This window comes from Chinchilla lanigera, unplaced genomic scaffold, assembly GCF_000276665.1.
Source record: "Chinchilla lanigera isolate Chin_1 unplaced genomic scaffold, ChiLan1.0 scaffold00069, whole genome shotgun sequence".
Lineage (NCBI taxonomy): Eukaryota > Metazoa > Chordata > Mammalia > Rodentia > Chinchillidae > Chinchilla > Chinchilla lanigera.
This window is the reverse complement of record NW_004955470.1, coordinates 10930207-10952869: the sequence shown is the minus strand read 5'-3', so window position 1 is coordinate 10952869 and position 22663 is coordinate 10930207. Positions and strand designations below refer to the sequence as shown.

At 48.3% G+C, this 22663-nt stretch overlaps 1 protein-coding gene across 2 annotated transcripts in view; it reads left to right on the top strand.

The window, feature by feature from the left end:
• St6gal2 (ST6 beta-galactosamide alpha-2,6-sialyltranferase 2) overlaps window positions 1-16797 on the top strand; it is a gene marked incomplete in the record, with an annotated part of 57600 nt that extends 40803 nt beyond the window's left edge. For both annotated transcript variants that reach the window (XM_013522840.1, XM_013522839.1), the window contains 2 exon segments: window positions 1758-1932; window positions 13003-16797. In XM_013522840.1, coding sequence (XP_013378294.1) covers window positions 1758-1932; window positions 13003-13274 — 447 coding nt within the window.
• Between the last annotated feature and the right edge of the window lie 5866 nt (window positions 16798-22663).

Here is a 22663-nt window from a genome sequence, read left to right as displayed (position 1 = left end):
AAAGCTAGGAACCTGGGTTTTTAGTAAGGCTGGGAAAGGTGGACCAGGTGAGCCCAGGGAAAAATGCTGTCTGCTCTTCAATGCACGTCCTTGACCTGGTTTGCCGGGACCTGAGAGCATGCAGCCTTTTCAAGCTGAACGTGGAGGACAGATGTTGGGTCCTGCCAGATGTGACCGTCTGAGAGAGCTAGTGGGAGAGCTGGGCCCTCCAGAGGTACTGGAGCCACTGTCTGTCTTGAGCTTGGGGCTGGATGTATGCCTGGCGCGATTGCCCATGGCTCATAAACAGAGGTGCACATCGGAGGCACCTGCATAGCGTTTCTCACAGTGTGTCCACCTGAGCCCATCTCCAGGCATGGGCAGCAGGGCCTCGCTGTGCAGCTTCTGAGGACACTCTCCAGCAGTTCTCCTGTGCTCCTCCACCACATCACAGTGGGTGGGGGCTGCTTTCTTCCCAGCCCGAGGTCCCAGGTGTGAATGCCAGCAGCTCCTTCGCTGTGCAGGCTGTGCCTTTGCACTTCTAGCTGCTGACCTCTTTTCTTCCTCTGTTGGAAGCACCCAGCCCTGGGCACAGACCCATACGTCTGATGGGTGTGCACGGGCACCGTGCCCACACGCAAGGATGCAGCCCTCCCACTAGGCTGGCCGCTCGGGAGGGAGGATGAGGCGGGAGAGGACATGCTCCTTCCCTGGCGCTGCGTTCCCCTTCTTTCCTTGCCAGTGCCGCCAGGCTTGGGGCTCCATGTGCCACAGAAACTCTCGTCGAGTCGTTTTCAACGGTATCAAAGCCACAGAACCTTCTAGACTAACTGGGATCTGAATACATGCCCATTGCATGCCATGGCGCCTCCTTAAAGAGAGCCTGGGGCTCTCTGACCCCCATGAGCCATGTCTCGCCCCTCTTTTCCTGACGCCAAACTTACTGGCCTTTCCACACAGTGTACCTATGATAAGCGTGCGTGCACACTCACAGAGCGCACAGGGAGTGTATACCCTGAGTGTCCACCAGTCCAGGCAAGAAGGAGAACTCCACCACACGCGTCCCCCGCCTCTGTCATGGTCAGGGTCCAGTGCTGGACCTAGTGCCAGGCTACCCTGAGGTGCTTTGTGTCACTCAAGATAGAATTTAGAGAACTTAATTTTAACTATATACTCTTTAAACCTGGAGATCAGTGCCTTATTGCCGGGGACCAAATCTAGCCACCTTCTGTCTTTATAAATAAAGTCTTATTAGAACACAGCATGTGTATCTATGTTTATAAATAAAGTTTTGTTACAATTCAGCATGACCATCTGTATAAACAAAGTCTTATTAGAACACAGCATGCCCATCTGTCTTTATAAATAAAGTTTTACTAGAACACAGTGTGCTCATCTGTCTTTATAAATAAAGTTCTATTAGAACACAGCATGCCCGCTCCATAGGTACTGTCTGGCTGCTTCCGTGTGCTATGGTAAAGGTAAACAGGGGTTGCAGACACCATATGGCCTGCTCATTTTCAGGTGTCCACTGTGCTACCCTTTGCAAGAAATGTCTGTTGACCCTGATCCAGGCCATAGTTCTCACTTTTTGCGTGCTTAGGCCAGAACCTTGGTTTCTTTGTGTATGTTTTCCGGAGGAAGCATCTCTGGTCTCTAGCAGAGATGAGTTTCAGGCTCCACCTCCCTCCCACCCCACCTGGCCCCTGTGTCTGGGCCCACGGGCTGCCCAGTCTCCTTGTCACTGTGCTCTTGACTGGCTTCTCTTTTTCCCTCAGTGGTACAAGAAGCCAGATTACAACCTGTTCACTCCGTATATTCAGCACCGTCAGAGAAACCCGGCTCAGCCGTTTTACATTCTGCACCCAAAGTTTATATGGCAGCTGTGGGACATTATCCAGGAGAACACGAAGGAGAAGATCCAGCCCAACCCGCCATCCTCGGGGTTCATCGGTAGGTGTGGGGCAGGGTGGGGCAGTGGAGAAGCAGGCAGGGAGTGACTTCCTGCTTAAGGAGCAGACAGTCGCATTACACAGCAAGAGCAGCTAGCAGTGAGGTGGTTTTGGAGAGGAACCCAGGAAGAGAGCCACACTGTCCCAGCTATCCATGGCCGCAAGACAGAATGCTGCAGAGTTGCAGGCTGGAACACAAGCGCCGTCCTATGCCTCTCATGCCTTTGTGGGTCAAGACCACCCATTCTGAGTGGCATCAAAAGGGGCACTCAGTGGTGTCCCACTGCTTCCTGGATGGCCACACTTATATGTCCAGCCCCTGGGCAAAATTTACTAAGAGCAGGCTCATCTAGGACCACTGGCCACATGCCTATATGTATCTCTTGTGATGGTCCCAAGGTCATGGTGTTGAACCCAAGGTCTTTTCACTGAGCCACATCCCCAGCCATTTTTTATTTTTTGAGACAGACTTTGATAAATTCGTAAACTGCCCAGTTGAACTCAAACTTTTGATCACCCTGTCTCAGCTTCCCAGAGTGCTGGGATTATAGGTGTGTACCACCACACCAGGTGATTCAGTTAGCCCGAGAATGCAGATGCAAGGGAGGGAGGATGCTCCTAAGAAAGGAAGCAAGAGTTTTGGTCTCTTCAGCCCCAGGCTGCAGACATGCACCATGTCTCCTCACTCTCCTGGTGGTCAGGGCAAACTCAGGCTCCCGGATGGCCTTCTGATTGGAGGCACTCAGGGACCTGCCAGGGTTGCGTAGCCCTCTTTAACCCAGTTCCGTTGCTTATGTGATGTCAGACTCAGGAGCTGGGCGCATAACCCTGGGAGGGAACAGGGTGTTTAAGATCACTGGGGGGTGAGGACTCTGCTGAGTCTGGCTCCTGCGCCTCACTAAGCTCTCCTTCAAACTCAGGCTTATGGAGAAGAGAATTACACGTGGCTTGTATTTTTGACTCTCTGTTTCCAAAGTACTCTTTTGCAATCCCCAATTCTCTTATCTTTTGTGCAGTTTCCTGTTGATTTAGGAAAAAAGATATAAACTGGCTTGTCTGCCCAAGGTAAGGCAGAATAGAGTAATGCTTCCAAGGTATAATGGGACATGGCAGAATTTTAATGAAGTCTTCTTCATATGTTGCCTTAAATTCATGTGACTAGTATTTGATTACCACAGAAGTTTGCCTCAGAGTTGCAGGGCTGTCAGATATAATTACTGTGAAAATGCTTTTAACAGTTCAAGTTAGATTGTCATAGCCAGGAGAAGTGTTTTCGTGTGTGTGTGTGTGTGTGTGTGTGTGTGTGTGTGTGTATATGTGTATGTGTGTGCACATGAGTGTGCACACGCACACACGCCGAAAGAATCGTGGCACATCCAGCCTTTCCTTTCCTCACTGTTTATGGACAGCCCGAAGCTTGCAAAGGCTCAAGTTGTGTTAAGCCTTCCTTTGTGTAAAGGGCAACTGCAGCTCAATGTCACTGCGGGAGCTGGGCTGGGCTCCCTGGATTTCACTAGATTTTTCTCTGGCACTTCTTAACTCTCCAATCTTGACACATTGCTTAATCCTTACACACTCAGTAGCCTCAGATGAGAAACAGGAATGATAGTAAAGCCTTCCGAGGATGCTGAGTATTGGGTTAATAATGTCCCTTAGTTATTGTGGATGATCACATCTGGGATCTCCCAAATGAGTGTACAGTGAAGGCTAAATAAAGAGGCGAATGGAATGATTTCAGGGCTCCAGGAGGATCAAAGCCCTCTCACAAAATTTGAGATTCTCTCCAGGCTAAGACCAAGACCTTCTCTGGGTGGGCCATATTTATTTAGTTATCAAAAGAAGGGAGGGGAGCACTCAAGACAGGCAGAACCACTGAAGGACTTCTCCAAGTATGCTTTAAGTTAATCCACCCAGGAGTGAGATGTCTGAGGCTGTGGTCTTTATCTAGTTGAGGTTAGATCCAGGTGTCCTTAGCTGTGACCTTGTCTTATCCTTTGAGGCTTTGAGGCTTCATCTGACATTACAGGCCTTAGTAGGGATTAGTGACTCACAGGAGTTCACTTACTGTGAGTCCATGTCCATCTCTAGTCAAGGAGCCTAGGCTTTGGACAGACTCACAAGTAAACATGAAAGGCCCATTGGTTAATTTAAGTTCTGCTCAGAGCTGCTTTGTAGTGGTCTGTATCACTGAGGATGAGATAGCTGGCCAGTGAGCAACCATTATTATTTTCTAGCAGGGGCTAGTACAGTAAGCCACATATCACTACTTAAATTTCAGCTAATTGAATTACATAAGCAGACAGCTCCTGTTTTGAGTCCCCACCAACACATGCCCCGGTGGCTGCTGTACTGCAAGGCATAAACAGGCAGAGGCTTTCCTGGTCCCAGGAAGCAGAGTTTGCCAAGTGGACGGGGAATCACACAGCTCTCAGGGCAGCTGTGCTCTGGCTGTGGTGTGGCATCATTAAATCCACTTGCCCCAGCTGTGCCACTCTAGGGTATGCAGGCCCCTCACCAGGGTGGGTGTGGGGGCAGCCTGGTCAGCTTTATCAGCACCCCACGTGCCCCTGGTGCAGTATGCTTAATCCCCCCTCTTTGATCCTAACCAGAAAAAGGCTGATAGTGCAGTCTGTCTCAGCATTTATCGGACTTTGTTTGCTAACAGTGGAATGATGTCACCCGTGTCTCAATCTGTCTGCCGTACAACTTTTAGAAAATCAATGAGGTTGTCTTTTTTTCTGCTGTCACAAATCTTTGCAAACTTGCTGTCCAAGGACATACTGAGAAGTGTTGAGTTGTGTCAGTGCCTGTTTGTTCCACATGCTCACCTCCAACCTCAGCTCCTAACCAAACGTCCTATGTGGAGCCCTTACGAGGGGTAGGGTGTCCCTGTGTGCATGGCCAGTGTTGTCCTGGTGCCTGTCAGCAGGGCAGCCCAAGCCAGGGAGCCCTTGGGAGGTGAGTGGGAGATTCGCCCTTGTGCCAGCAGGTTCATCCGCAGTGAGGAGCAGGCTCATCCTGATCACCCCTTTTCTAGCAGAGCCGGCACTTCCTTAATGGGCTTAGGAGTCCGCGTGTGAGAAAGAGAGGGACTCTTGGAGGTGGTAACTATTTTGAACACAAAGGACTGTCTCTTGAAGGAAGTGGATCCAGTGGTGTCAGGTCCCCAGGGAGATGCTCCTGGGCCCCTCAAGTCCAGTGGATGCTGTTCAGATACTTGCTGCTAGGTCTGAGTTCAGGAGCCCAGAGGGAGATAAACCCTTCCAAGTCACGGCCAGTGACCCGCCTCTCCCAACCAGACCCTCCTAACAGCACACACCACTCTGACCTCACCTGTAGATGAACCCACTGATAAGTATGGCACCTCTGTGATCCAGTCACCTTCTGGAACCCCACCTCCGAACACATAGGGTTTTGGAGGACATTCTGTATCTCAACTGTAACATTCTACCTCTGTCTCCCAAGAGGCTCACCTACCTCACTGTGCGTTAGTCCATCTCTAGGAGCTACCAGAGTCTTCACTGCTGAAAAGTCCAAAGTTGCCTCTGAGACTCAAGGCAAACTCTGGCTTGGAGCCTCTGTAAAAGTTAAAAAGAAAACTAAACACTTCTCACATACAATGGCACAGGGTAAACATTCCCTTTCTGAAAGAGTGATACAAGGGCTAGAAAGGAGTGCGACCAAAGCAAGACCAAAGCCCAGCAAGGTAAACATTAAATTTTGTCATTCTGTGTTCAGCATCCAGGGAAATTGTAATGAGATGTGAGCTACAAAGGGCTTGGGCAGCCCTACCCTTAGGGTATTGCTGGTTGTAGCCCGCATAGCCTCACTCTCCAGGTAGCTGTGCTCACTGGCTGCAGCTTTCTTCAGCAGGGTGTTTCACATTCCTGGCTTCTCCATTCTTCTGGGGTCTCTGCTGTATTTTGGGCTTCACTGCCACAGCTTCATGAACTGTGCTCTCTGGGACACATTGCCTGGCTTTCCAGGCCTTCTACCAAAATCTGGGTAGAAGCCTCCCTGACTCCACAACTCCTGCATTCTGCATTTCTGTAAAACCATCACCACGTGCATGATGCCAGGGTGTGCCAGCTGGTGGAGCAGCAGCAAGGTTCTGTCGGATCATAGCTGTAGTGACCACTGAGTGGCTGGATGGATGACCTCAGGGAAGCATTTCCCATTGCAGCCCTAAATGAGCTGGGCTCCCTGAGGCTCTCTTTTCAAAGGAAAGCTTTACAGTTTTGCACATTTGACTCTTCCAAGGGGTTTTCCTGATCCCTGAGATGCCCTCAAGGCATCTTTCCTATTGTTCTGATGCAAAGTATTTGGCTTTTTTAATACTAATCTTTTCAGCACCCATGCTGTACATATCCCTGGCTGTACAGGAAGTACTTCCTTGCTGTTAAAACTACAAGCTTTTTATCTTTTGGTTCTAGTGTTTGCTCCTAATTTTCATTGTAGATCTGGTTAAAGGCAGCCAGTGGTTCCCATGCTACAGCCTGAACATTGGTGTACTTTGAAATTTCCTCTGCCAGATTAATCAGTCCTCTGTCCTTTCTATTAGCCTTGCCCAAAGGCTCAAAACATGGGCAAAACATAGACAAATTTTCTGCCAGAGTATAACACACATGGGCTGTAGTCCAGCTGTCAATGGAGTCTTGGTTCCCAACAGAAACCTTCTGAGTGGTCTTTTCTGTCCACATTTCTATCAGCATTCTGGTGTTTTGAACTCTGTCCAGGGTCTCCCACCAAGCTTGGCTTACAGAATTTTAGGGCTTCTCTATCGGGCATCTTCAACCCTTTTTAGAGTCCTCCCTTGAAACACACCCAAAGACTTCTGAGTCATGTGGTCTGGTATAGTAACAGCAGTGAGGCTACTCTTAATATCAGCGTCTGTCTCTGTTGCATTCCCGTTCCTGGAGCTCGGTACCCTAACCCACAGCTTACAGGGGGTGAAGTTGACTGTGGCTCACAGTATTAGTCTGTGGTCTTCCAAGGCAGACACAGGATGGCAGAGGGAATGGTCCAGGAAAAGGCATCCACCCCACACATGCAGAGCACAGAGGGAGGGAGGCAGGAGAGGAAGATGCACCCCTCCAGGTCACACCAGCGAGCCACCTCTTCCAGCCACGCCCCACCACCTGACCGCACTCTGATTTCACAACACCTTGCTGTCACTGCAGTGGTCAGAGGGCTTAGAATGTCCTTGTTCCTGTGTTTAAATCCTAGCCCTCGGGGTGATGGTTTTGGGGGCTGGGCCTTGGAAAAGTAATGGACTCGTGAAGGCTGAGTCCTCACGGGTGGGATGAATGCCTAAATACAAGAGGCCCCAAAAGTTAACCTACCCCTCCTACCTTGTGAGGACACTGCCAAAAAGTCGTCTTTAAACCAGACACCGGCTGTGCTGGCTGTGCTGCTGCCTTGATCCTGGGCTTCTCAGCCTTCAGAGATGTGACAAGCACATTTCTCTTGGTTATAAGTCACCCACTTTGAAGGTGGCGTGGACAGATGAAGGAATGCAGCAGCAAATTCCTGGGGAAGCACGGCATTGCTTTTCACCTCCATCAGCAGCCCCCAGCCCGACTCCACCGGTCACTGCCAGGGCTCAGACCTCACGGCCTCTTCCCGTGGGGTTTGGAGCTGGGTGTGTGCCCCTGTGCACATGTGCGTTCTGCAGGGGCAGGAGAAGGAATTAACGTCGGAGGAAAGAGGAGTCAGATGCAGCTCCTGCTCGGAGTCCAGCCTGAGTGCTCCTTGGCTAGTGGAGGTACAGATTTGGGCTTTGGAATCCATGCCAGGGCAGCCAAGTCCTCTTGCCCTGCTCGGGATGGGTGTGTCACCGTGAGCAGTGGAGAAGGAAGCCAGGCTTCCTCATGAAATCAGATGTAAACAGAAACATTTAGTTGGCAGCCAGATAATTTTTTTGTTGTGTCTGCTCGTATAGGACTTCTTTTTCTGCTTCGAGAGAAACAACCAAAAAAGGAAGGAAGGAAGGAAGCCAATGCTAAAACCCTCTTCACCAAAACATTGTTGAAACAACTTCGTGTTTCAGAAGTTCGCCATCACAGACAGAGAGATTTACCAAAGTTAATAATTTATTATGCTTTTTAAATAATCACTGCATTAGAGAACATGTGAGTGGTTCTAATGATACAATGTAAATACATATTCATACAAATGAGCTAAACTATACTTTCATTACACACTCATTTTAATATTAATAAGATACATTATTAAAATTTTAATATCTGTAGTGTATACTGAAGTTAGTCCTCTCAAATTTCTAAATGAATATTTTAAAATCATGCTCGCTGCTTTTTAACATCAGATCCCTCTTATTACTGAGCAGCTCTCTCTAACAAGATATTTTGAACACTCATCATTGGAGAGGTAAATATTTATTGAATTAAACATGAAAACTGAACCCAAAATGTGACACACTGATTATTGACTTATTTTTCAAGACATTTTAAAATAACTCTGCAAATATATTTTGACTTTAGGTAATAAGGTTATTACATGGAAATCTGCGATCACCTGAACAAGGGTTTAAGAAATCCTGTCATATTCACATGTATGTCTAGGGCAGTGGTGCTGGGGCCCATGGCACAAGTATTGCTTTTCTTTTATCACAAACGATGTTAATGTTTAAGTTGTTTTTTCTAAACTCAGACCTCAGTATTCAGGTTAATGGCAGTGCTGGCATTTGTGATAAGTGAGTAGGCTCCGGCTTGCTCTTCAGCTCTCATCTCTGAAAGCTCCTCCACTGCCGCTCTAGGAGGGTTAGAGATCTTGTTTATCCACAAAAGCATGTGATTCCAAAGCTGTCACCAAACCTTAGAGAATGACCTTTTTGCTTGGCGGCTTTGTGGAAGAATAGAGCTTTCCAGACCTCATAAAAAGAGGCAAAATAACATTATTAACTAAATGTTTAAACACTTCAAACACACCAAATAATCCAACTCTTTCTAGTGCTACAAGTTTTGTTTCAATGTGTTTCTGAGTCAGGACCACATTAAGGTCTCCACACTGGTGCTGGGATGGAGCACACAGGAAGCGCTTGCTGACCGAGTGCGTGAGCAAGGGGTGGGAGGTTGAGCTGTTGTCTTTAGACTCCAGCCCTCTTTGACGGTACTGGTCCCACCCTCAGATGCCCCCTCCTCCTCAAACTGCAGAGACCAGGAGCAGACCTTGACCCCGTCTCAGCTTGCTGGGTTACCTTGAACAAGGTACCCTGATAAGCCCAAGTCTTCCGCCACTAAACGAAGGTGCTCACGGTCCTTCTGACATAGAGCCATCGTGGGGATGGGCACAGTAAGGCTCCTCATCTAAATGTCATCCTTAGATAAGACTGTTCCCAAGCAGAAAAGGACCCCTTTACTCATGGCCTACACCCAAGGTGAAGTAGGCTTTGGATTTCTTTGATATTACAGAGGCCATTCAATCATATCGAGTAAGTTATCTTAATCTAAGCCTCTCCTAAGCTGTTGATGAGTTTGACTGTTTCACAACATTCACTCTTATCAGATCCTTATGCTGATAAGCCATTGCTAGGTCTACATACTAATCCATGCTGTAAGTTTATTCTATATGTGATATATAACATTTTTTCCCTTTAAAATGTTTCTTCAAGATAAATTCCCAGCAGATCCAGCGGCAAAGGGTGTGACCTTTTGGTGACTAGGTAGGTGCTGGGGGTGTTCCCAGCTATTAACTGGTGGCATTTCTATCATGCCTGTCCTTGGAAGGAGGTAGCTGGGGACACACTGGAGCTGTCTTCCGTGTAGCACTTCTCCCGAGAGGCAGGAGGGGTATTCACACCTATCGTAAGGCACGTGTAGTCTTACAATTAAGAGGCAGGTGGTATGCGGTAACTTAGAAGACCCGTGAAGACTGGTTTCTTCGGAGCAGGGTTTTCTTGTCATTATTCTCCTTGCCCTCAGCCCTTCTGGGGCCCCCTGCTTGTGTGTGAGGAGCCTGACTCCCCTCGTCTGAGTTGGACACTTCGAGGTTCTATCTTGCTGTTTGGCGCAGGGAAGTGATTTTGGTTTGTCTGCAGGCAGACCGAGTGAGGGGTGATTTGCTTGGCACCCCGCAGCTTCTGTTTTGGCCTCGGGATGTTACACATCTTTCCTGGAAGGCAAGGGAGCTCACCTGGGTCCGGAAGCCTGGAGACCACTCGCGGCCTGTGTGTGGAAGGTGCCTGGGATGGCCTGGGGGCCTGGTCCCGCCAGGCAGGCAGGCCGGCCCTCCTTCATCCTCATCCACACACAGGCTGTGCACAGGACGCAGCTGCCGCTTCTTCATTATAGAAACCAACACCGCAGCCTCTCTTTTCAGAGGCAGACTCTACGGGCTGTTTCATAAGTAATGTTTCTAAACTTCACAGAGGCAAGCTCTGTCCTTTCAGCTGTTTTAATACGTCCACAAAAGTAATCCCTTTAAAAATAAGTTATAGCTTCCTTTCTTTTTCATTTTATATGCATTTTGAGATGTAATTTTCCAATATATCATCCAAATTCAGGAGATCAACCCAAAATAATAAGCCATTTAACGGGCTTATTTATTTGTGATTTTGTGAAATACATTACAACTTTTAAAATTTTCCTGTAAATAATGAACCAAATAATACAATATAAAGGGGTTAAAAGTGACCTGCAAGTATTATTATTTTCTTTAAGTAGTAGATGCTTCTTAAATAACTATTTTATTACCTCAAGCTCAAATTTCCAAACTGTCTTTTAAACATAGATGTTTTCTGGCCATATCACTTAAAAGTTACTTGTTCTCTTTAAGAAGTCTCACGTGGAGCTCTCATCGTTTTCCACTTTATGATCAAATTTGTGGAGAAATCACAGAATAGCTGCTCGCTATCCACTGGCCTGGCAGGTTCAGTGCACTTAGCCTGTGACCTTTACTACTTCTTCAGAAAACTGTTCAGCAATACTCTCAGAACCTCCTAATTAACTTCACATATGAATTATATCCGTGTATTTTAGAATGGATGTAAGCGACTATTTTCCCGTTACACGAAATATGTTCTGCTTTGTATCCATCACCCATTTTGCTGTTTTGTGAAAGGGTACTTTCGTCAAGGAGAGAGTTCAGCCAGTGGAAAGCCACCTTAGAGTTGTGAAATCAAACTAAGCTCAGTGCAGAGTGACTGCTGTGTATGCTGTGCTCGCTCTGATGACACACGTGGGTCTGCACATGCAGACGGGGGTTTGCACAGAGCCCCATGCATCCAGAATTTGTGGTATCTGAACATGGGTTCCAGGGTGCTGCTTATCCAGGTTTTGTAGCAAATAAATAAGTGTCCATCTGCTAATTATGCTGAATCATGTAACATGACATTTTATTAAGACAAGTTGGAGTGCTTTTAATTAGTTTGATAATTATGTTGCATTATACAATATTTAAAAACATACAACTTGGCAAGTGAATGCCTCCTAGAACATAATTGCTTGGAAAATAGTAATACTGTTTATCTCCAAATGAATCCCTCATATGGCCTCATCTGTAAAACTCGGCCACCTAAGAAACATTAACAGTTGCCTTCTGCTCAAAGATCTCAGAGAGCTGGCTGCATGCCCCTTAACTGGCCTGGAAAAATGCATCCAAAAGCACTTAATAATCATTTACTGTTCAAAAAGCCCAACTCCAAACTGAAAGGAGTCAAACTTTTGTTAGTGAAGAAAGCAATTAATTTTGGTAGGTAATAAACAAAATTAATTCACATGAAAATCCCCTAAGTGATTTTTAGAAGCTGTTCTTTACTGAATTATCCAGTATTAGGTAATTTGCACGCTTCCTGCGTCTCAGGAAATCTGAGCAGACTTAGGAAATGAAAAAAGCAGTCAGTAGCATTTTTATCACAAGCCGATGTGAAGTGCCCGTGTCAGCCTGGCATGAGGACAGGATTGCGGAGGCCCGAGGGCTCCAAGTGTAGACTCGCCTGGTGTCCGGGCAGGAAGGTTGCCACAGTGGCTTGACTGCTTATTCCTGTGGCCTTGGGCTGGCATCTGGGAGCCTGGCTTGGGGAGTCCCCAGCCTGCAGTGATGGGGGAGCTTCCTGTGCTGTGCTGCTTCTGCCGCCCAGGGGCTCACACCGAGCGCGAGCGCTTCCTCCCGAGAATCAGGGAGCTGGGGACTCATCAGGCAGGGCTGTGTGTGTGAGCAGCACCCAGTAGATCTCTGAGTGCTGCGTCTCTGACAAGCTTCCCTGGCCCACGGTGTTTCAGAGGTGCTGTTCTCCTAGTCCCTTGGGTGGTTAAACAGCAGAAGCCATGTTCTAACAGTCCCGGACGCTGGAAGTCAAGGCCAGGGTGCGGGAGGCCAGTTCCTGTGAGTCCAGCACACTGGCTTCTGCTGTGGCCTCACAGGGCATCACAGGAGCCACAGCGGCCCCATCTCTGCTTCTGAGGATGCCGGTCTCGTTCCCGAGGCCGCACCTTCGGAACAGTTCACCTCCTAATGCCACAAGCCTGGGGAACAGGGTTCCCTCAGACCAGCTCTTTGCTGGGGACTGAGGGCCTCGTCCCTGGTGACAAAGGCTTGGGGACCTGTGCCTGGCCCCCCGGGCTCCTCCCTGAGCTTTTCCTTTGCCATAGGAAGTGTACCTGTGAGTGCAGCTGTGTGCGGGCCCCTGCGGACCTGGGCCAAATCTGAAACTTAGGGCCATGTTGGGGCCCCCACAGTACTTCCTGGGGTCCCAGTGGTAATGACATTTAGGACACCCTAAGCTGGCCATCTTCAAAGACTGAGGTTGGGACCCTAGGGCCGCGTGTGTGCTCTGAGCACAGCCCAGAGCCAGCAAGCAGCCTTGGCCAAGGGCCCAGGCCCAGGCCCAGGCCAAGGAGACCACACCAGCCGAGAGCACGCGGCCCTGTCCAGAGTGTGCCCGGCCCCTGCCCTACACCCGCAAAGCGCACAGCCCTGCGGGAACTGTGGCATCGTGGCTGTAAAGACGACAGGAAGTCGGGTCTGTGGCCCGGGCCCCCGCTGCTCCCACCCTCTCCTAAACAAGGTTGGCTCTTCCTGGGCGCTGCTCACCTCGTCCCCTTCCGCCCTCCAGGCATCATCATCATGATGTCCCTGTGCGACGAGGTGCACGTGTACGAGTACATCCCGTCCGTGCGGCAGACGGAGCTCTGCCACTACCACGAGCTGTACTACGACGCAGCCTGCACGCTGGGCGCCTACCACCCTCTGCTCTTCGAGAAGCTCCTGGTGCAGCGCCTCAACGTGGGCTCACAGGCCGAGCTGCACCGCAAGGGCAAGGTGGTGCTGCCCGGCTTCCGGGCGGCTCAGTGCCCCGAGCCCAGCTCCCGAGACGCACGGTCTTAGCAAGGCACCTCGGCAACCCACGTGCAGTAAGGCACTTCCTACTGCCGCCCCCGGAGTCCCAGAGAATACTTGAAGCTAGATCCTGGACAGTGTCGTGTGGCATCTTGAGCTGTAATGTAGGCGGCCATGAGAATTCTTCTCTCCCAAGCCATTGAAGGTTTTTTAGTACTTTGAGTATAGAAATGGAATTTTAAATAAAACATTCAAACAGAAGCAAGCAAAAAACAGAAAACCACAGGTCCAGTACCTCAAAAGTGCTGGCATGCTTAGGTCAGGGCCACCTTTGTCGGGGTGGCTGGGGCTACGTGCTTCACTGATGCTGGTGACCCAAGGGCTTCTGCCTGGAAACATCCCCACAGAGGACAGTCATCTTAGAGACCCTCAGTTCTCTGGGGAATGTGCCTTGTCAAGCAGATGCATTGGACAGCAGAAATCTCCGGATGGGTTAGGCCGACGAGTTCCCAGCCTCGCATCCCATCTCTGCTTCCCCTGCTGGCCCAGCGCTTTGCTCCCTGGATCAGGACCAAGTTCCTGGCCTCTTCTGGGCGGCCTTCCTGCAGGATTTTACCAGCTGCTGCGAGCCTGACAGCTGATTCTTCCCACTAAGTGTTTCAGAATCCAGTCCTGCTTTTCACAGGTGTGTTTTCTGTCAGCAGCATGACAAAGCCATAAAATTAAATAAAAACGTGTGATAGCATTGCTCTTTAACCAGGAAGATCCATGCCTGTTCAGGTGGAGAGGCAGGCAGGGTGACACTCATACCAGCCTGGTAGCGATACTGAGGTTTATAACCTCAAATTCTGCTACTGCATCAGCAATTTATGGTGGTGCAACAGAAACATTTTAAATATCTTAATTAAACATGTTGTTTTCAAACCAGAACATTTCTCAGTGGCACAGTTCAGACTTAGAGCAGTGAGGAGAGCAGTCAGTTAGAGGCAGTCTCCCTTGTAAGGCGTGTGACTGGCGGGAGAGGCTACTGTAAAGGCCGTCTTGTTTCTGGACTGGTTTGTTGCAGTGCCCTCGGGGCGGAGGCCTTCCTTGAGCAAGGACAGTTTCCTGAGACCCCAGCTTCTCCTTGGTTATTCTCCTCCGCACTCACAGGTGCCCCCGCTCCCCCACAGAAGTGGGAGCAACTGGAAAGTCTCCTTCTGTTTATCGATATTACCTAATAAAGGTCCCCCAAGGAGTGTCCTTGCAGAGTCAGTGAGCGGGGTGGATGGTTTTCTCTTATGTGTTAAATTGTCTGAGCAGATGCCACCCCGCCCTGCTTCTCCCTGATTTCCTGAAAGAGCTGGGCTCCATCCTCACTGGCATGGCAGAAACTTCCCAGCTCTGGAAGGAGGCGGCCAGGAGGGGCTCACGGGATGCGCTGTCCTCGAAGCCAGGGATCCTTCCAGGTCTTCCATGCTCTGCCATGTTAAATACCCACGGTGTCTTCCAAGTGGACGCGCCGTCAGGCCTCCTCGAATCTGGCACAGCCCCCTTTGGCCGATGAGAATTGGGTTAGCAAATGATTGACTGGGGTCGGTGTGGTTGTTCAAATTCAAAGGCTCCAAAAGAGATTTTTAAATAGCATTGTGTCATAGAGCCTGCACTCACAAAGGAGTGCTTTCAGCTTCACAGTTACAAGAAAGACTGATGAGCATAAAGCAAATTTGATTAAAATCTGTAAATTCTTCTCGGCCTTAAAGAGTGCCGGGAGTCGAGTCGGTGGGACATAGCAGGGTGCGGCGCACAGGTCCGCACAGCCCTGGATGCGCGGTCTGCGGTGGGGAAGTTCAAGGCGCTCGGCCTCACAGACGCCTCTGCTGTGCGTCAGTCGCTGTGCGCGCCTCCCTGTGCTCCCTGGTCCCGAGGGGCTGCGTTTGGGCAGACGTTGGTTGACTTCTGTGTGCACAGCGCTGAGCTCCAGCAGACACGCGGCCTTCCGAGGAGTGGTCAGCAGTGAGGGACCCAGCTCCTCCACACCTCTGCTTCTCCGGGACACGCTGTCCAGTGGGGAGAGGTGCTGAGGACACCCTCGCCTCCCTTGTGAGGGCCTCGGGCCGCTCTGCACCCCAGCACCGGCCGGCATCCCGTTCCCCTGTGGTGCAAGGTCATTGGAGACGTTGTCTCTGTCTTGGTGGAGGTGGACCAAAGGAACCACCTGCGCTTCAGCTGACCCATCAGGTTCTCCCACTTGTCCCTTTGGGGTGGGAGACCACGGCCAGGGCCAGCCTGGCGTCTGAGGGATTAAGTGGGATCCGTCTTACATGGCGGAGAGTGTCACAAGCCCCAGTGAATGATCAGAGTCCTCCAGGTCCTCAGCACTGGACAGTGCAGGCTGAGGGTGCTGGTCCTCTTCTGCTTAGGGATGACAGACAAAGGACATGGAGTGGCTGGGGGCTGGGGGCTGGGGGCTGGGGGCAGACACCCTGCGCCCTGGGTTGTTTCCGTTCTGACCTTCTGATGGTGCGGACTCACCCTGTGCTACACAGCGGGCGCAGTGAGCTCCTTTTGGAAACTAACGACTTGGTAGCGCACACCTGAGGTTCAGCTTGGCTTTAATACTCTGGATGTTTCCATTGTGAAATTATTCTGCACGATTCAGTCACCTGGGCATTATTTAAATACTTGGTAAGTGAAAGGGATTCCTCTGATAGCTCAAGGAAATACTGTAAATTCTGATTCTTGTTTTATTAAGTGATTGGAATCTTTTAGTAAGAGGAAAATAATCCAGTCTATTCTGTACAAGTTTAGGTTACTGAAATTTGAAGAATTCAAGACATTGATATAGTAAGATTCTTACTCTTAGTATAAAAGTGTGCATGTAGATATAGTTATATAATTGTATATATACGTATCTACACACATGGTTGGTTTTATATCGTCTTTTTCATTAACTTTTATGATGTAACCTTTACAGTAAAATTTTTAAATTATGCAAACACTAATTTTTTAAGAGAAAGAAACAAATGTTACACATCCTTCTATTAAAAATGTGGCTTTGCACTCCCTCCATACACATTCTACCCTTAACTATGGTAAACGAAAAGCCTAACAGAAATATTTTAAAGGCCCTATGAAGGTAGGATCACTACCTAACATTGGATCTTCATAGAACCCTGATTGTAACTCTGAACTCCAGTTTATCACTAGCTCGTGGCTTTTATAAGATTGGGGGAAGAAACATTTATTGGTTCTGTGGAAAATAGCCTAATTGCGTAAATGCGTTGGTGTGATAAAGTCTAGCATTTATAACATGCATCCTGTTTTGCTCTGGATAAAATACTTACAAAATCCTTCCAGTGGAAACCAGTGAACTTTTGTAACAGCTTTAGGAATTTTTTTGTATGATAATTTTTAAACTGAAATGTGTACCCTTCCATTTAATTAAGGCTTAAGGTTTTCCAGAAGTTGCATTTTAGAAGTGTTTGTACACATTTTAACACTTTGGTATTTTCTATTTTGGTTTTGTATATTTTTATGTGTACACAGTGTACAGGCTTTTCTTGTAAATAAACATGTTTTCATTTGTGTAGAGGTTTTGGCTTTAATTTGTAGACGTTAACACATGCAGAGAAGTAAGTAGCAAAGAAACAGGCCGTTAGTAATGAGCGTGGAGCCGCCATCTAATTGGGCACCTGAGCGGCGAAGGTAAGGACCGCTTCCTTCAGACCCTCGCTGCCAGCAGCGTCACAGCTGGGCTGGAACCAGAGGAGGCCGCCGGGATCTTCTTCCCTCATTCACTGTCACATGTGACAAAGCGGAAGTGGCAGGATGGAAAGGTAACGTGAGGACACAGCCACACCCCACACTGTGCTCCGCTGAGCCGGACCCTAAGTGGTCTCCGAGTCTGATGAGGTGGCTGAGCAGGTAGGGAAAGGAAAGGGAGGCCACCTTGAAAAGAGCGCAGAACACCTGCCAGGGCTCTCTTTATCCTTTGCCACTAATTCAGAAACCAATCTACACTCAGCACCCAGGGAATCCAGGAAATGGAGGTGCAGGAATCCTGGGGTGGATTCGCAGGGTGGGTCCCTGCTGTCCTGGCCCCTCAGGCCTAGTGCAGGGCCTGGCTGGCTGTGGCGAGGCTGCTTCTGTCAGAAAATCTGATGAGAGCACAGCAGGCTCATCCCTTCCCCGCTATGCCTGTGCTCCTGCATCCAGGGCTGAGTGGGATAATGAGGCAGAGCTCTTGATGCTGGCCAAAAAGTGCCTACAGTCTGCCCTTTATGGGGAGGTTTGCTGGCTGCCGTCCTGAATGCACTGGGCTGACACAGAATCCAGAATCGCCCTGGGAGGTAGGGATTCTGTGAGCCCCAGGAGGGGTGGGAAACCCAGAGGGGGCATCTAGTGGCACTGACAGCTGAGGAGCTGTGGCCAGGGTGTGCCACAAGCTCCGCTAGGAACCCTGTGCGCATGTCCCCGTTCTGTGTGAGAGAATTACTGCTTTACTTCCCATCATGGAGCTCCACTTCTCCCCGAACCCCCTTCCCAGCACATGGTCAAAGCCATCATGCCATGTGCTCACATTGAGAGCACACGGGTTAAACCAGGAAAGACGCAGTGGAGGTCAGCGTGGCCTGCACAAGGTGGACACACCAACCCGTGCGATGTTCCGTGCTTTGGAGGACGTCATTCTAAGTGAAATAAGCCGGGTACAGAAAGACAAATCCTGCACCCTTTCACTCCTCTGTGGAACTCAAAATAGTTGAGCTCAGAAATGGAGAGCGGATGGGGTCTCTAGAGGCTGCAGAGGGTGGGCATGGGGCACCGAGCACGGTTATGTAAGAAGGGCAAGATCCAGTGTCTGCAGCATCACAGGGACAGATCCCAAAATAGCTAAAGGAGAGGAGACTGAAGGATCCCAAGAGGAAGAGGCCGCACTAATGACCTGGGTCGGTCATGCAGAGGACCTTATGCTGGCCACAGGGGAGCTGATCTGTGGGGACCCCAGGGGCGAAAGAGAAGGACCTTCCTGAGCCACGAGCTGTCTGGTCAGGAGAAGGCAGACTGTCGTCCTAAAGGACCGTGCTCCCAGGAAGCTGACTTAGAAGCAGGTGCCAAGGGTGGCCTTCTCGAAGATACAGTGCGTGATTAGATGAGCACATCTGATCTCAGTCGCCTCAGCAAAGGTGTTTTCAGTTCTGCAACCTGAAGGAAAATATTTTGTCCTATGTTAGGATTTCCCCAGGCTGTTCTTGTTACCAACTAGCTTGCTGGTGGGCAGTTCCTCACAAATTACACAGGCCAGGCTAGAGGAACAGCTGCCCAGAGAGGAAAGACTGGGGCCAGGTGAGCCCCAACATGAGGTCAGCCTCACTAAGGGACGGAGCTGGTCAATGCTCAGAATTACTGGTCATTACAGGCAGAATGCACGGGCTGAATTTTCACCCTGCACCCCAGAAATATGCACAGGTGTATGTGTCAATGTTTTAGAAAAAGAAGCTCTTTACAAAGAAAAAAGTCCCAGTACTGGGTGTGCTTTAGTGATAGAGCAGTTGCCTGGCACATACAACCCTGGGGTCGATCCCCAGTACTGCAAAAAACCAGTAAAATAGCTAAAAACCAACATGTTCACCATATCCCTCCCAGTCTAAGGCATCATAAGATAAAAGAGGCTCCTTCGCACCCCATGATGAGGAAAACGCTGTGACTGCACACTACCCACGCCTCGCGGCTCAAGTGTGCAGGCGGGACAGTCACTGGGAGCCACATGAGGACCTGCACAGCTGGGGTGTGACCGGCCCTCAGTGAGATGGGAAGTCGGGAGCACACACTGGACCTCCAGAACAGTGGACCCAATCTCTCTCAACAACATTTTGAGTGGATATTTAAATATACTTGTTTAAACTGAAATATTCATTTTGCCAACTTGTTATGCTTTCTGACACCCTTGCTAAAAGATTTAAATTAACTCTGACCCATGGAAAGAATCTGGATTCCTACCTATGGGTCTGCAGCCAAATGACCTTTACAAAGGTGCCCTGGGGAGAGATGGGCCATCAATTAATGGCTCTGGGAAAACTGAATCCACATGTGGAAGAACAAAGCAACTCACGGAGATGAAAGACTAGAATATGAGACCTGAAATGACGGGTCTGCTAGAAGAAGACAGGGGAAACACTTGAGAACATTGCACTAGGCACAGACTCTGGCTAAATCCCCAAGTCACAGCAAACAAACGAAACGCAGCCCATTAGGACTGCACGAAACTGAAGACCTTTGGCAGAGCAATAGAAACAGTCAATAGAGTGAAGAAACAACCCATGGAATGGGAGAGAACATTTGCAAATTTACACCCTTCAAGCGGTAAATATTGAGAACATGTAAGTAACTCAAGCAACGCAGTGGCAAAATCACCACCGCCACCACCATCCGCTTCACCCAGTTTTTAAACTAGGCAGCAGACCTAAAGAGACATTTCTCAGATAAATGTATACATGGCCAGCAAGTACATGAAATGCATCACCAATCATCAAGTGCAAATAAAAACTACGGTGAGCTGTCACCCTCACTCTGCAGGAGTAGCTACTAGCAAGCAACAAAATAACGTGCTTGGCAAAGAGGTGCCTAAAAGGAAGCCCACACACTGTTGGTGGGGATGTGATTTACTACAGCCATTGAGCAAGAGAGTGGGGAGCTTTCTCACAAAATTAAAACAACAGTTTTACTGACAGTATATATAGAAAACTATGGAGAGTGTTACGTAGAAAGAGGTAATAACATTACTATGTCAGACAGACAGCTACACTTGAACTTTTTGTGGATGGGTGTGTGGTACTGGGAATCGAACCTTCACATTCTGCCACTGAGCTACATCCCTAGCTGTTTTGATTTATTTTGAGACAGGGTGTCACTTAGTTCCCCAGCTAGGAATTGAACTTGCAATCCTCCTGCCTCAGCCTCCCAAAGTGCTAGATTACAGGTGTGCACCACTGTGCCCAGTGTGCCCTCGTAGTGCTATTCACAGTATTGAAAAAATGTGAACGACCTAAATGTCCATCAACAAATGAATGAGCAAAAACTGTGGTGCACATAGCCCCTTCGGCCATGAAGAGTGAAGTCCTGCCACTTGCAACGACCTGGAAGGAGGAAGTACACACTGTTTCTGGATATAAGCCAGGCACAGAAGACAAACGCCTCGTAAACTTATTCACATGTAGAATCTAAAAACGTTAATGCCATGGAAACTGAGAATGGAATGGTAGTTACCAAAGGCTGAGAGAACGAGATGGGGAAAAAGTGCTCAACGGATGTTAAACTTTAGAAAGAAGAAATAAATTCTGGTGCCCTTTCGCACAGCAGAGTGACTGAATAACAGTAATGTACTGGATCTCTTGAAAAACCAGAAGAAAGGATTTCAAACATTTCACCAGGAAGAAATGATGTCTGAGGAGACAGACGTGCTTCCTCTGATTTAAACATTACACAACATAACATGTATTGAAATATCATGTCACATTCCAAAAATATGGACAAATTTTATATATCAGTTAAAAGTAAAACTAAGTCTGTGCTTACATTATTGTCTTGGTTACTTTCCTCTCGCTGCTGGGACAAAATACCTGATGCCCAAAATTTAGGAAGGAAAGGTTTATTTCGCTTCCAGTTTGTGGAGGTTTCATTCCATACTTGGCAGGCTACAAGGCAGAGTGGCACATGGCAGAAGGCTACAGCTCATGGCGGCAGAACACAGCAAAAGCAACAAGCACAAAAGGGAGGAATGGCCTCAAGCAGACTCTTCCTCTCCCTTACATATGCAAACTATCCCACTCCAGGGTGGGTGTAGCGCTCACACCCATAATCAATCAAACTCTAAAAGCCTGTCCCATGGCCGCATGAGGCTTTGGGGAAACACCCACACACAAACCATAACAATTATATAAACTATAGTAACTTAGAACTTATTTTATATTTATTTGAAAAGATTCAGACTTATTTAGACATACTTTCATTACTTATTATCACCCTGGGACATACAGAAAAGCAGAATATAGGTGAAACGATTATTTAGATTATTCTTAAAATGCAGTCATTCACTTCAGAAGCACTTTTTGAACAAGTCATTCATTTCTCTGATTTTTCCACCCCTCTGTCCTGTGCACCATGGGAAGTGGTAGCCGTGCCACACAGAAAGAGCCCTGGCCAGTGTCTCCTAAACTGTAGAGACTGACAGAATCCTCAGCACTGCGAACTGGAAAAGGGTGACTACAAGATGCATTTCAATTTCAGAGACATTAACATGGGGAAATAAATGAATCTTGGTGCTGATGAAAATGAGCATTTTGAATCTAATATGGGTGTAGTCCCAATTCTCCCCTGAGTTTTGTTTAATTCTGGGATGCAGAAGCACTCCTCATATGGCAAAAGAAAGACTTAAAAACATCCAGTCCCTCATAAAAGCAAGAACGCTGGCAAGAATTTTTCAAGCCAAGCTTTTCAGACCTTTGGAATTTAAGGATTGCAATAATCTGATTCCAGAAAAGTGACCAACATTCTGTGTGAGGGTGTGGAACGTGGGGGCACTGACCAGGCCCTGTCCTCCTGCCTTTCTCCACAGTTCCACAAGCGTCTTGAACACCAACCACATCACCACCATGCAAGCTTCGAGTCCTGCGGCCACTGGAGAGGTCAGACAGCTTTGAAGCTCCCAAAGAGCCCAGACAACTGCCCCCAAATTTCTTATGCTCACTGAAAAGTCTCCCTCAACGTGAGTGTACCTATTTTACCCGATTCAGAGCTCTCTGTGGGCTAACAACTCTATCCCTTGGGTATTTGTTGGAGACAGTCAGCGGCAATTGTTTGACATCACAGCTATGAGACGGTGATGTTCCTTGGTGTTTGCAAGAGGCAGAGTACAACAGTTACAAGGAAAACTGGGAAGTGTCCCCACTGGGCTTTGCAGACCTTTCCTCCTTTCCTGTGCATCAGGAAGACCGTGCCTGTGTGCCTGATCTGAGAGGAGGCTGATCCCATATCTGGCTGACCAAGAGCCAAATGCTGAAGCCATGTTCTGCACACAGCCCCCCTTTCTCTGCCCTTGGAGGAGAGCAATGAGTCAAACAAACCCCTTTGTCTACCTAACACTGTGCACAAAAATTAACTCAAAGTAGATTATAGACTCAAAGTAACAGTTAAAATGATAAAGTTCTTAGAAGAAAATCTTCTTGATTTGGGGTTGGGCAGTGTTTTTCCAGCTATAACACCTAAGCACAAGTGATAAGAAAAGAATAGATAAACTGGACATCATAGAAATCAAAAAAACCTTTTCTGGTTGAAGGATATCACCAAAGAAGTGAAATGAGAAACCACATATTAGGAGGAAATACTTGCAAATCATAGCTCTGATACAGGTAAAGAATTCTTATAGCTCAATAGTAAACAGCCAAGAAAATTTAAAATGA